Below are 13,469 nucleotides of genomic sequence, written 5' to 3' on the forward strand. Positions count from 1 at the left end.
AAATGCTGTATATTATAATCTTAATCCTCAATAAAAATAATGTAAGATGAGGGCGTATCAATTTGATCTCTGGTGCGCGTGCGTACAACTGACGACTAGTGCTGTTCCGCCGTACCACGCCGAGAATGTTAAAGAGTCGCTATCCAATCGAGTTCGAACAATACCATTAAATCCCCAGTGGTCTAATGGTTAGGACATCTGCATATCAAGCAGGCGGTCCGAGTTCGAGTCTTGGTTGGGGCGACTTTTTCTCATTCTCACAGATTTCCTCATCTTTATCGTTTCAAATTAATTAATTAAATTTCAGTATATCACCGTGTCCATTGGGAAAATCGCCTGGTGATACACTGAAAATTATTTAATTAATTTTTGAAACGATAAAGATATATATATAAAATAAAATAAAATAACAGTGTATATATATATATATATATATATATATATATATATATATATATACAAGAGGCAAAGAACATTAATTCTAAACCGCCCGGTGATATACTGAAATTTAATTAATTAATTTGAAACGATAAAGATGAGGAAATCTGTGAGAATGAGAAAAAGTCGCCCCAACCGAGGCTCGAACTCGGACCGCCTGCTTGATATGCAGATGTCCTAACCATTAGACCACTGGGGCTTTCATGGTATTGTTCGAACTCGATTGGATAGCGACTCTTTAACATTCTCGGCGTGGTACGGCGGAACAGCACTAGTCCTCAGTTGTACGCACGCGCACCAGAGATCAAATTGATACGCCCTCATCTTACAGTATTTTTATTCACGAGGCGGGATCTCAGAAGAGATACTTTTATATATATAAACAAATCAGGCACAGAACATTAATTCTGAACCGCCCGGTGATATACTGAAATTTAATTAATTAATTTGAAACGATAAATAAACTGTCATGAGCACAGTTACCGCTAACTTTGTAGGAACCAACTTACCCGGGTAAATAATGAACTATAAATAAATATGAACTGGCTCTAAGATACTGAAAAAATAAGTATAGGCCTACAGTACGGTACAACTTTAGTGGGTAGGAACCAACTTAAGTATGAACTGGCTCTAAGAAACAATTAAAAACCATTAGGCCTACTCCTGATGGATTCCTCTTCAACCATTCTAGAGAGATAATTGCTATTAGAGGGTAATCCCATTGCAATTCCTTCATGTTGTTTATATATCTGGTTGGTGGATGAAGTCCATGATTTCTTCCACTGTAAGATTCGTTCTCGGGTGTACGATCTTCGGCTGTAGGAGGTTTTTGTAAATAAGGAAACAGCGTCAAATGAGGTCATCACTTCATTAATATCAATCATTCTCCTAACCTGTTTTAAATCGAGTTTAAACAGAAACGACTAGCGGTAGCAGTCTGAGACCGTTCGTGCTGTTCATCAACGTTCAAGTCTACCTAAAAAAGTGGTTCGAGCTGTAGTACGGCGGAACAGCATTAGTCCCTCAATTGCACGCACGCGCACCAGAGATCAAATTGATACACCCTCATCTATCAGTATTTTTATTCACGAAGCGGGATCTCCATAGAGATACTTTTTATATATACAAAAACATTAGTCATAGAACATTCATTCTAAACCGCCCGGTGATATACTGAAATTTAATTAATTAGTTTGAAACGATAAGATGAGGAAATCTGTGAGAATGAGAAAAAGCTCCAACCGAGATTCGAACCCGGACCTCCTGCTTGATATGCAGATGTCCTAACAATTATACCACTGGGGCTTTCATGGTATAGTTCAAACACAATTGGATATCGACTCTTTTATTCACGAGTATATGTATATATACTGTTTACAAAAAAACATTAAAAAAAGATTTAAAGTTTCTGATCAGTGTCATTTTAAAGCTCTAATGTGTTTCCATGTAACTTTGTCTCATGAATATACTGTTTACAAGACGTTCATTGGGTAGAATCACAAACAACGCAAATAGAATCCGAGTGGGGACACAAATGTTTTATTAGCTATGGAAAATCAAATTCTAGGGGAGTCGCTATTCTGCTAAATAACAATTTCGAATACTCCATCAATGATGTTAAAAAAGATAACTATGGTAATTAGAGTGAGAGATATTGACTTAATAATAATGAATGTTTACGGGCCTAATAAAGATGATCCTTCTTTCTATCAGGAAGTTAAAAAAGTGATCGAATTATTCACTAGCCCTTAAATTCTGATTTTGCGGTGACTGGAATCTTGTTCAAAATGAAAATCTAGACCTATTTAACTATCAACATGTAAATAATCCTAAAGCTAAAACAATTGTACATTCAACAAATTATGCTAGACTTGGATCTGTGTGACATATGGAGAAAAAAAAACCAAACGAGAAGCGCTATACGTGGCGATCAAAAAATCCTTTTAAACAAGCAAGGCTTGATTACTTTTTGACCTCAAACAATTTATTGCACCTAGTGTCAAATGCAAACATCCTACCAAGTTATAAGTCTGATCACTCCATAGTGACAATAACACTTGACTTAAAAAGCATAGAAAGAGGAAAGGGGTTTTGGAAATTTAATAATTCACTTCTCTATGACCAAGATTATGTTACACTCATAAATGAAATTATAGAGAATACGATTAAAAGCTATACCAACACCACACCTAAAGACCCAGAGAATAATAAGTTAAATCTAACTATAAATGACCAACTATTTTTTGAGGTGTTGCTTTGCAATATTCGTGGAGGTACAATAAAATATAGTTCAAGAAGAAATAAAGCCATTCGTAATTTGGAAAAAGAATTAATTTATAACATAGAAGAGATGGAAAACGATCTCGCACAACAAACATTAGATATTAATCACAGAACACAGAGTAAAAGAAATTAAACAAAAGCTCGCCTAGAAGACATTCGAAACGAAAAGTTAAAGGGGGCATTTAATAGATCTCATGCTAAGTGGATAGAAGAGGCTGAAAAGCCAACCAAATTTTTCTTAGGCCTCGAGAAAACTAACTTTACGAACAAATTAATAGACGAATTAATAGATGAAGAAAAAAAACCATATTGGACAATAAACTTATAATAAAGGAAGTTGAGCATTTTTACAGTTCTTTATATGAAAAAAAAGATATAGAGCAAATAGATTTAAACGTATTAATAACAAACCAGAACTTCGAAAAAGTTTCAGAAGAAGAGTCTCAAAAGCTTCAGAGTGAATTGACCTTAGCTGAGCTTACAAATACACTCAATAAAATGAAAAACAACAAATCAACTGGAACAGACGGCTTTACGTCTGAATTTTTCAGGATTTTTTGGGGGAAACTGGGTGCTCTACTTCTTCGTTCTTTGAAATATGGCTTTAAAACCTGTAATCTTTCAGTCACTCAAAAACAGGAAGCAACCACTCTAATCCCAAAGCCGAATAAATCAAGAAAAGAATTAAAAAATTGGCGTCCTATATCCTTATTAAATGTTGCTTACAAAATTGCTTCATCGGCCATAGCAGAGAGGCTAAAATCTGTCTTTCCAAATATCATTAATGAAAACCAAGCGGGATTTATAAAAGGTAGATATATTGGAGAAAATGTTCGTATTTTATATGATATCCTCTCACTCTATGACGAAAAAAACCTACCTGGTCTCGTATTACTGGGAGATTTCGAGAAAGCTTTTGATTCTCTGGCGTTCAAATTTATTGATAAGTGTTTGACCTTCTTTAATTTTGGACCAACTCTTAAGAAATGGTGTAGACTTTTTTACACGAATATCTCTTCATGCGTTCTAGTTAATAGACACCCCAGCAATTTTTTCAATATTGGAAGAGGTTGCAGACAGGGCGATCCGCTATCTCCATACCTATTTATTCTGGGAGTGGAAATTCTAAACATAATGGTACGCCAAAATATTAATATTAAAGGAGTAAAATTGATACCTCTGAGATTAAAATGTTACGCAGATGGCACTGCTTTTCTTCTGGGCGGCTCACACAAATCACTTACTGAATGCATTTTTTTGTATTTTTGTATTAATATTTGTCCTCAGTGAAGAAATTCGGATTAGGCCCTCCACGGACCCACGGCAGCCAGCAGTGCAGCGCCTACCAGATTAGGCAATGAGAGTAAAGCATCTTGCCTAAGGATGCAATTAGTATGGTACAGATAACCTCGAACCCATGCCTATCACATGCTAGTCCGATATTACCATTACACCATCACTCTCCAGTATATACAGCACCCGCCACGATTTCTAGACGGTCTCCCATCCAGAACGCAACCGGGCCCAACGTTGCTTAACTTCGGTGATCTGACGAAAACCGGTGTTTCAACGCAGTATGGCCGTATGAGTACACTTTCAAAATTTGAAAGGATGTCTGGTTTAAAAATTAACATTTCCAAATCCAAAGCAATATGGTTTGGATTAAAAAAGTTCTCGAGTGAACAAATTAATACTAATTCAAATCTTCACTGGTGTGATAAAGGCCGTTTTGATTGTTTGGGTGTTACATTTGACTTAGAAATAAGCAAAATGACTAAAATAAATGTTAAAGAGATAACGAGTAAAATTAGGTCTACTATCAATGGGTCGGGTAAGGGAAATCTTACTGTGTTGGGAAGATTAACTGTGTTAAAATCTCTAATATTATCAAAACTTAATTATATTTTTACAATGTTGCCAAACCCTACTACAGCTTATCTAAGTGAACTTAATAGGATGTTTTTTAATTTTTTCTGGAAGGGAAAGGATAAAATCAAAAGAAATAAGCTTATTAGAGAGTATAAAGATGGCGGAATTAACATGATAGATATCTTCAGTTACATAAAGGCAGTTAAGATTAGTTGGATGCGAAGAATTCGTAACAACACTGGAATTCTCAATGTAGTTTTCAACAAAATATGCCATGGTAAAAAAACTGAATCAATCTTTAAATACGGCTCATGCATGATTCAGAGTCTGTCGAAAAATATGAACAATTTGTTCTGGAGAGATGTTCTCCATTCATGGTCCGAGTTTATTGCTATTCATAATTCAACAGCATCTGCAAGAACCAATATGGTTGAATGATTCGATTCTAATCAATAACTTTCCAATTTTTTACACCAATTATTATGAGTGTGGCGTAAGGTTCATAAATGATTTAATCTCGGATAGATGAACCTTGCTTAGTTATGAAAACTTCAAAAAACACTATAAGGTGAAAAAAAAATAATTTCCTTAAATACTATGGATTAATTGATGCAATTATAACTAAATTCCCTTCTTTGGGTACAGAAATAAATACTAAATTACAAAACCCAATAAATTTAACCATACTTGAAACCATAACCAAACCCCAAACAGGATGTAAAGCTTTTTATAGTAAGTTTATTCAAAACAAAGACTTTACCTGTAAAGCTAAACAAAAGTGGGGTAAAATCTTAAATGTTGAATTCTCGGAACATGAATGGAAAGAAATTAATGTTGCAACTTTTAATGTGACCGACAACGTAAAACTACGATGGTTCCAATACAGACTTAACAACAGTATCCTCACAACTAAAGTTTACCTTAAGATTATTAAGTACATCGACGAAGATAACTGCTCCTTTTGTAACATTAGAAGAGAAACAGTTTATCATTTATTCTGTAAATGTAATGTCAGTCGATGGATAAGCAATTTTTTTGTTCAATGGTGCTCTCGAAATCTTGATATTCACATAATATGTGTATCTGAAAGTGAACTGTTTTTTAGTAATACACCATCCAATAGGATTAATTTACTTTTGTCAATACTAAAGTTGTATATATATAAGAGTAAGATTTCGGGCCTCCTCTCACCCACCGGCCTCATAAGCTTTGTAAAATATTACTTTACAAGTACGAGTGCCTGGGATAATCTTCTGTAACATATATTTGTATCGCTCTATATTCTGACTGTGCACAACTGTATTTATTTTATAAGAAGGTGTTTATATAGGAGAATTGATTTTGTATAATTTTTCTATTTTTACTCTTGTCTGCTTTTTTTGTATTTCAATGTATTAATGAAAGATTAAAAATAAAAAAAAAATAAAATAAAACAAAAAACTTTGTCTCATGCTTCCTCCCGACGTCTCTGGAGATCACGATAATTTGCCAGTTTGAAACCGCGGGCCTTTAGGTCTTTTTGCATAACTCCAAGAAGATTTGTTTTGTGACGACATCCAAAAACTGCAAATGACAGAGCCTGGTATGCATGAGATGTTCCTTCTATTCTGAGGACGTGGCCAAACATTCAACACCGTTCTTTATGATGGTTGGCCACTTGATATTTGAAATATGTCAAGGTGGCGTCGATGTGCTATGTCAATATCATCTAGTGCGTAGCATCTAGTCAAACTTTAGGGTGTCTGGTACTTGCGGTGCAGTGGACAATTATTCTGTCGTTACCCATTTAGTATTGTATGAATTCAACTTGTTAAATTGGTATTAATTGTGAGTGGTATCTCACTCATCTATGCTATCTCTATTTTTTAGGCCCTCCGTGAAGGGTCTGGCGGGCGGCGATATTTTTTTTCTTACAGTCGAGTGGATTAGACAAGGGATTCTACATGTCGATGTGTGGGGTTCGAATCACATGAGTTACTTCATTTTACTTTATAGTGAGATAAATATTATTTAGAAGGTTAGGTTTAGTTATATTTAGGAAGTAGTTCGATTATCTTTCACATAATGGGTCCTCAACTTACGTACGAAAAAAAATCGCTGGCAGTGGAAAAATGCCTGTCGTTTGTGAATTTGGTATGAGGATGTAAATAAGCATCACATGGTGGTGAAATTAGTTGGTGTCTCTCTCGTCTATCTGGTATCATTTTATAAGCACCTTCCGTGGTCCCCGGGTATATACGCAGTGGGGGTACCCAGCAGACTCCATATTTTCTTTGACTTCAGGTAACCCCCAATACACTTACAGTACATAGTCAGATATCGATACCTAGCTCATCTAACCAAATGTATATGGGCTGCTTGTCTATATCCCCAAATAGAAAGGAGAGCTTTAAGCATTGTGCTTGCACTTAAGAAATTCTATCCAATCATATACGGTAACAAGTTTACACTTATCACAGACAATAAACATCTAGTTGTCATTTTTGGTTCTAAAATGATTTACCTGTCTTAGCAGCAGAAAGAATGAAACGCTTGTCATTGTCTGTTGTTTTTTTTTTTTTGTTTCTTTGCAATCCCTCCTAAGCTTCCTAGTAGACTTATGGTCATTTAGGGATTTTAAATATGAAGAGCATTGGTCGATCGTATATTTGGTTCCCAAATATTGATTCCGAAATTGAACGTTTTGCAAAGGCATGCGATTCTTGTCAATGAAAAAGACTAATTGAAGAGTGTTATCTAGGATATGGTTAGATAAATATTTAAGATGTTACCTTATTTATATTTCGTAGATTATTAATTTTTCTGTTTACGAATAAAAACAAACTTCTGTAACTGTATTGCTCGCGTGAATATTGACTTTTGACCGATGATAATAAAAAGCTATCATGGCTATCGAGTAGAAACAACTTGTGATGGTTTAATCTTTTCTTGAACTCTAAACTAGCTAGAAACACGTCACGTTTAAACCAACCCAAGGACATAATACTTTCTTTGCGATGAACTTGGAAATGTGATAAAAAACGGAAGTATTGTTGTCCACAATTGGACAACGAAATGTCACTAGAAAATGTATACCATTTGTGTCTCTCTTTGTTGGTTCAACAAACATTATATAATAATTTCTAGTTTATTATATTCAGAACCAGATATATTTATTTAATAGAATATTACTGGTACATTTCTAATTTATTTTTAGCATAGTTACCTCGCTGCTTTAGAGTCTTTTGTAGCTATTAAAAAAAGATCATAAAAATTAAACACTTACTGCATGTTACTATGTTGTATTTATAAATGTTTCCCATATTCCTTTTAAAATGACTAATATAATTTGTTTAGTAGTAGCCTAGTATGCGAGTGGTTTTTTTTTACATTTTAAATTTAAAAATTCGAAAGATATACATTTTCCTGAGTTACCTTCACTGGAATCTGAATCTGTTGAAGTCAGTCTTCTCTTATTTCCTGAAATAAAATCACTTGAGTTTTTACAGCGTGCCTCATCGCCTTTTTCAATAGATGTTACTTACATAAATTATACTATTATTATATTTATTTATAAATTACAATTTTTTCTATAGCTATACACTAATACTAATTATCATATATACAAGATCGTATAACAAAAATTAATAATTATAAAGAAATAATAACCATTAAAAACAAATTTTCAAAATGTTTGTATAATTATGAATTACAAACTTGGAATGTGGAGCTATGAGACACAGAGGAAAAAAACAAATAAAGAACGACTGTATTAAATAATTATGGCGATTAACAGTAAAATTGTACACCATGCAAGTCCAGTAAAATACACGGGCTCTATTTTCGTAATCTGATAATTTTTGTTAATTTTGTGCTGCATCAATGACGGTAAAGAAAGACATGATTTGAGGTATTTAGATTTTTTTTTAATAGGCCTAAGTTCATAAAGAAATTGCAACCGTTTAGGTTATATTGGTGTTCAGTACATATAATTACATATTGTAATTCTGTAAGATAGAACTAGTATAAGATGACATATAGCCAATAATTCCACTGTTAATGATCATCATTTGCTTTTTAGGAAATATTAATTTACATTCTCTCACAATTTACAAAAAGTTGTACACACCTTGTGCTGGAACCTGTCTTGCTGCCTGATATGAGGTATGTGCTGTTGTCTCATCTGGTGATTGTGCTCTTATATGAGTTTCATAGGGTGTTCCTTCTATATAAAACAAAATATGCGCATAGCAAAATGGTGTAAAATATTTTGAAACCTAATAGCCATTTGTACTTATTTATTTTGATGTTATTTTACTTGAAGTAAAGTAGCATATATTTAAACTATTACAGTATCACTAAAACACGATAATTTAACCACCAGAAGAAGATACGGTAATTGTTATCAAAGAAACACCTTCAAGCAAGTAATGTAATGCAAAGTAAGTTCGTGATACTCTCTCTTTTCTAAATCAATTACAAGGTAGGCTTACTTAGTAGTACGTTTAGCAATTTCGTTTAGGTTTTGGCAAATTGTTCGATTTTTTGCTGTGAATCCAATGCTCCATGTTTCTCCATGTAATATACAACATCCCATATTATTCTTAAAGTCGAATCTGGTCAGTTGGTAAAAAGCAGTAACCTGTGAAGTCACTTTCTTCAACATTTTTGAGTGCTTTAAACAGTGCTTTGCGATATTCTGTTAATCTTGTACCTGTTGTATCACTAATTTGGATAGTGTTCATGTATGTTTTTATACGATTTATGCGAACGCCAGGCAAGATGTTACTTTAGCAATATCAAACAACAATCAAACATCAGTTTTGGAAATCTTTTTTGAAATTTCTATGGTACCAACTAAAAGCATCTCTCGAACCCTGAAATTCCCTTTTGAATGATTTTAGGTATTTAGCAAGCTATTTAAAATAGGTTCATAAATAAATTAAAACATTTTAGATTAAATTCGATCTTCAAACTAATTAAAGAGTGTAACTCTGTATGATAGCGCGACTATGAGGTTATAGCCAACAACCACCTAGGCCTATAATGATCATCATTTGCCTTTTTAGAAAATAACAATATATTTTTCCAAACGGTGTTAGGCCTATTACAATAAATCAAAAAAACAGTTCTGAATAGCTAAACTCTTCTCCCCAACATATTGAACTACTTGAAGCATAAACACGTCAATTTTTACACACCTGGTCCTGGATTCTGTGTTGGTGTATCGGCTGGAGTCCTTGCTTCAAATGGTGTTGCTAAAAAGCAAAATATACATAAACAAATTTACAAAAATAATAAAGACAATCTTGCATATTAAATGCTACCAACAATTTGTTTTCCAAATAATTTTCCATGCAGTAATATTACTAATTAGCCTACATAATAAAACTAATAATTAATTATAAGAATGTCACCATCAGACGAAATAAATTCAAACAAATGTAATTAAATTAACCAATAATTTTATACAGAGTAAAATTTTGAAGTTAGCCACGAGCCTTATATCAAAAATTACCTAACATTTCGAGCGACGCGAGTTCTGACTGCTGTGTTTTATATGCTGTCTCAATGTCCATTTCCAAATGGTTTATTTTAAATTATATTGTTGTTTAATTGATTTCTGTATATTAAGAACATGTGTTAAACAAAAACCATAACAATAGCAATTGTAGTTGACTAGATGGTACGCTCGCTTCGCTCGCGTACCGTCTAGGTCGTGCCCACAAATGGTTCTGGAATACATAATAATTTCAGCGTTAAAAAACTGGTGATTTCAAATGTACGTACAATAATACATGTCGTTTACAGGAACGAATAAATAGACACTGATTTATGTACTTAACTAAAATCAGCACCCTGAGAATTACTTCCGAAAGAGAAACTTGTCACAAAATGAGACCAATTGTTTTTAAGTCAAATTTAAACAAACTTAATTTGTGTTTTGTATGTAACATTAGGGTGAGGGATGGGGAAGTGGATGGGTGCAAAGAGGAACAATTTTTAAATATTTTAAATATATTCTTTATCCATTTAGTTACGAAATATTAATTGTTTTCATGTTTTACAAATAATATACCACTAGACACAGTAAAACATTGCTATGTAATACTTTTTTGAAACTATCACCGTCCTAGTCGATTGAAATAGTACAGTACCTGTAACGATACATCACTACGACGTGTATGTTTATATAATGTAAAACAATTTGTGAAAACCACCTCTATTCGGGGAAAATCATAAATTCGATTTAATCGTCAATAAATATTAAATTATCTAACTCAACTTAATTAGTAGGCCTAATGGTTTTCAATTGTTTCTTAGAGCCAATTCATACTTAAGTTGGTTCCTACCCTACCCACCAAAGTTGTTCTGCGTTTAGGGGATGTTATGCACCGTAGGCCTCTACTGGCTTTACAACGCTACTCATGCCAGTGAGGGAAGGGTGATGATCGTGGGTGGTTTAAATGCAATAATAAAGATTTGTACATAATATGCGGCGACTGAAAACGCTAGCTCATTATCTGTTTTAAAAAAATTATATCCAACCTCTGCAGCACAGATTAAAAAAAAAAATGGATCGAATTTCTGTTATGAGTATACAGTACTTGCCTTTACGACGCCTGAGGGAATAGACACTTGTGGAACAGAGATTGGAATGTTCCATTCATCGCAAATCAATACATTTGTATAAACGTATATTAAATCTATGAAAATAGTATTTTTTAAAGAAAATCGGCCTGTCTTCAACATTATGATGCTGTACTCGAGCTGTTCAACCGGTTTTCAGCCATTAAAAACAATTATCGTAGGAGGAGATAGGAAAATGCGAAGCATCCTCGTATTATCGTCTGCGGGTATTTTTCAAGACGGACATCCATTAGACAGTGTATACCACGATCGAAAAACACCCCTATTTGGGGCAAATCGTTGAACCTAAACTCGTTTTAATCGTCAATAACTAATTATCGAACTCAATTTAATTAGTAAACAGGGTTACATCAGGTGGTTAAAATCAGTACCGAGAGTACGAACCAACTTTATATACCATCGAGTAAACATTCTAGAAATAACGCGCGATTTACCGAATTTTGCCCTTACGTAAATTTATATAGACTAGATGGTACGCTCGCTTCGCTCGCGTACCATCTAGGTCGTGCCCACAGATGGTTCTCGAATACATAATAATTTCAGCGTTAAAAAACTGGCGATTTCAAGTGTACGTACCGCAGGACAATAATACATGTCGTTTACAGGAACGAATAAATAGACACTGTGATTTATGTACTCAACTAAAATTAGCACCCTGGGAATTACTTCCGAAAGAGAAACTTGTCACAAAATGAGACCAATTGTTTAAGTCAAATTTAAACAAACTTAATTTGTGTTTTGTATGTAACAGGGGATGGGGAAGAGGATGGGTGCAAAGAGGAACACTTTTTAAATATATTCTTTATCCATTTAGTAACGAAATATTAATTGTTTTCATGTTTTACAAATAATATACCACTACACACAGTAAAACATTGCAATTTAATACTTTGTTGAAACTATCACCGTCGATTGAAATAGTACAGTACATGTAACGATACATCACTACGACGTGTATATGTTTATATAATGTAAAACGATTTGTCTAACCACCTCTATTCGGGGAAAATCATAAATTCGATTTAATCGTCAATAAATATTAAATTATCTAACTCAACTTAATTAGTAGGCCTAATGGTTTTCAATTGTTTCTTAGAGCCAATTCATACTTAAGTTGGTTCCTACCCTACCCACCAAAGTTGTTCTGCGTTTAGGGCATGTGATGTACCGTAGGCCTATCCTATACTGGTTTTACAACGCTACTCATGTCAGTGAGGGAAGGGTGATGATGTGGGTGGTTTAACTGCAATAACAAAGAATGTGTACATAATATACGGCGAGTGCAAACGCTAGCTCATTATCCGTTTAAAAAAAATTTATATCCAACCTCTGCAGCACAGATTGAAAAAAAAAATGGATCGAATTTCTGTTATGAGTATACAGTACTTGCCTTTACGACGCCTGAGGGAATAGACGCTTGTGGAACAGAGATTTGAATGTTCCATTCATCGCAAATCAATACATTTGTATAAACGTATATTAAATCTATCAAAATAGTATTTTTTAAAGAAAATCGGCCTGTCTTCAACATTATGATGCTGTACTCGAGCTGTTCAACCGGTTTTCAGCCATTAAAAACAATTATCGTAGGAGGAGATAGGAAAATGCGAAGCATCCTCGCATTATCGTCTGCGGGTATTTATCAAGACGGACATCCATTAGACAGTTTATACCACGATCGAAAAACACCCCTATTTGGGGGCAAATCGTTGAACCTAAATTCGTTTTAATCGTCAATAACTAATTATCGAACTCAATTTGATTAGTAAACAGGGTTACATCAGGTGGTTAAAATCAGTACCGAAAGTACGAACCAACTTTATATACCATCGAGTAAACATTCTAGAAATAACGCGCGATTTACCGAATTGTGCCCTTACGTAAATTTATATATAGATTATGGATTAATTAATCAAATTCTAAGATAAACAAACGTCTAGGCGAAGTGACAAAGCAAATTGTTCGGCGAAATCAAGAAAGTGAAAACTAACTAATGTGTTAATATAGTTAACATTTATTTGCAATTTTTAAATGAACTTCCGAAAACGTTTATAGGTATTTTCTAGGATTCTCAAATATAAGATTGATTGAATCGAATCAAAACTGCGATCCCTGACCTGGCTATGTATAGTTTCGTTACGTCACTAACACTATATTTAAGATGTACTACTATAAATGAATGATGCTATGATGAACTACTACTACTAGGCCTAGTAGTACTACAGTTTCTACATATCCAGTCTGGTTCT

The 13,469-nt window shown here is 33.8% G+C and overlaps 1 protein-coding gene across 2 annotated transcripts in view; it reads right to left on the bottom strand.

Annotated features, from left to right (window-relative positions):
- LOC140043838 (uncharacterized) overlaps window positions 1–13,469 on the bottom strand; it is a 28,611-nt gene that overhangs the window by 3,519 nt on the left and 11,623 nt on the right. Inside the window, exons 4-7 of one of the 2 annotated variants that reach the window (XM_072088312.1) lie at window positions 9,771–9,827; window positions 8,699–8,794; window positions 8,005–8,049; window positions 7,796–7,820 (exon numbers count right to left, since the gene is read on the bottom strand). In XM_072088312.1, the coding sequence (XP_071944413.1) occupies window positions 7,796–7,820; window positions 8,005–8,049; window positions 8,699–8,794; window positions 9,771–9,827 (223 nt within the window). The remainder of the gene's footprint in view (window positions 1–7,795; window positions 7,821–8,004; window positions 8,050–8,698; window positions 8,795–9,770; window positions 9,828–13,469) is intronic. The other variant, XM_072088313.1, reaches the window with a different exon arrangement.

This window comes from Antedon mediterranea, chromosome 3 (assembly GCF_964355755.1).
Source record: "Antedon mediterranea chromosome 3, ecAntMedi1.1, whole genome shotgun sequence".
NCBI lineage: Eukaryota > Metazoa > Echinodermata > Crinoidea > Comatulida > Antedonidae > Antedon > Antedon mediterranea.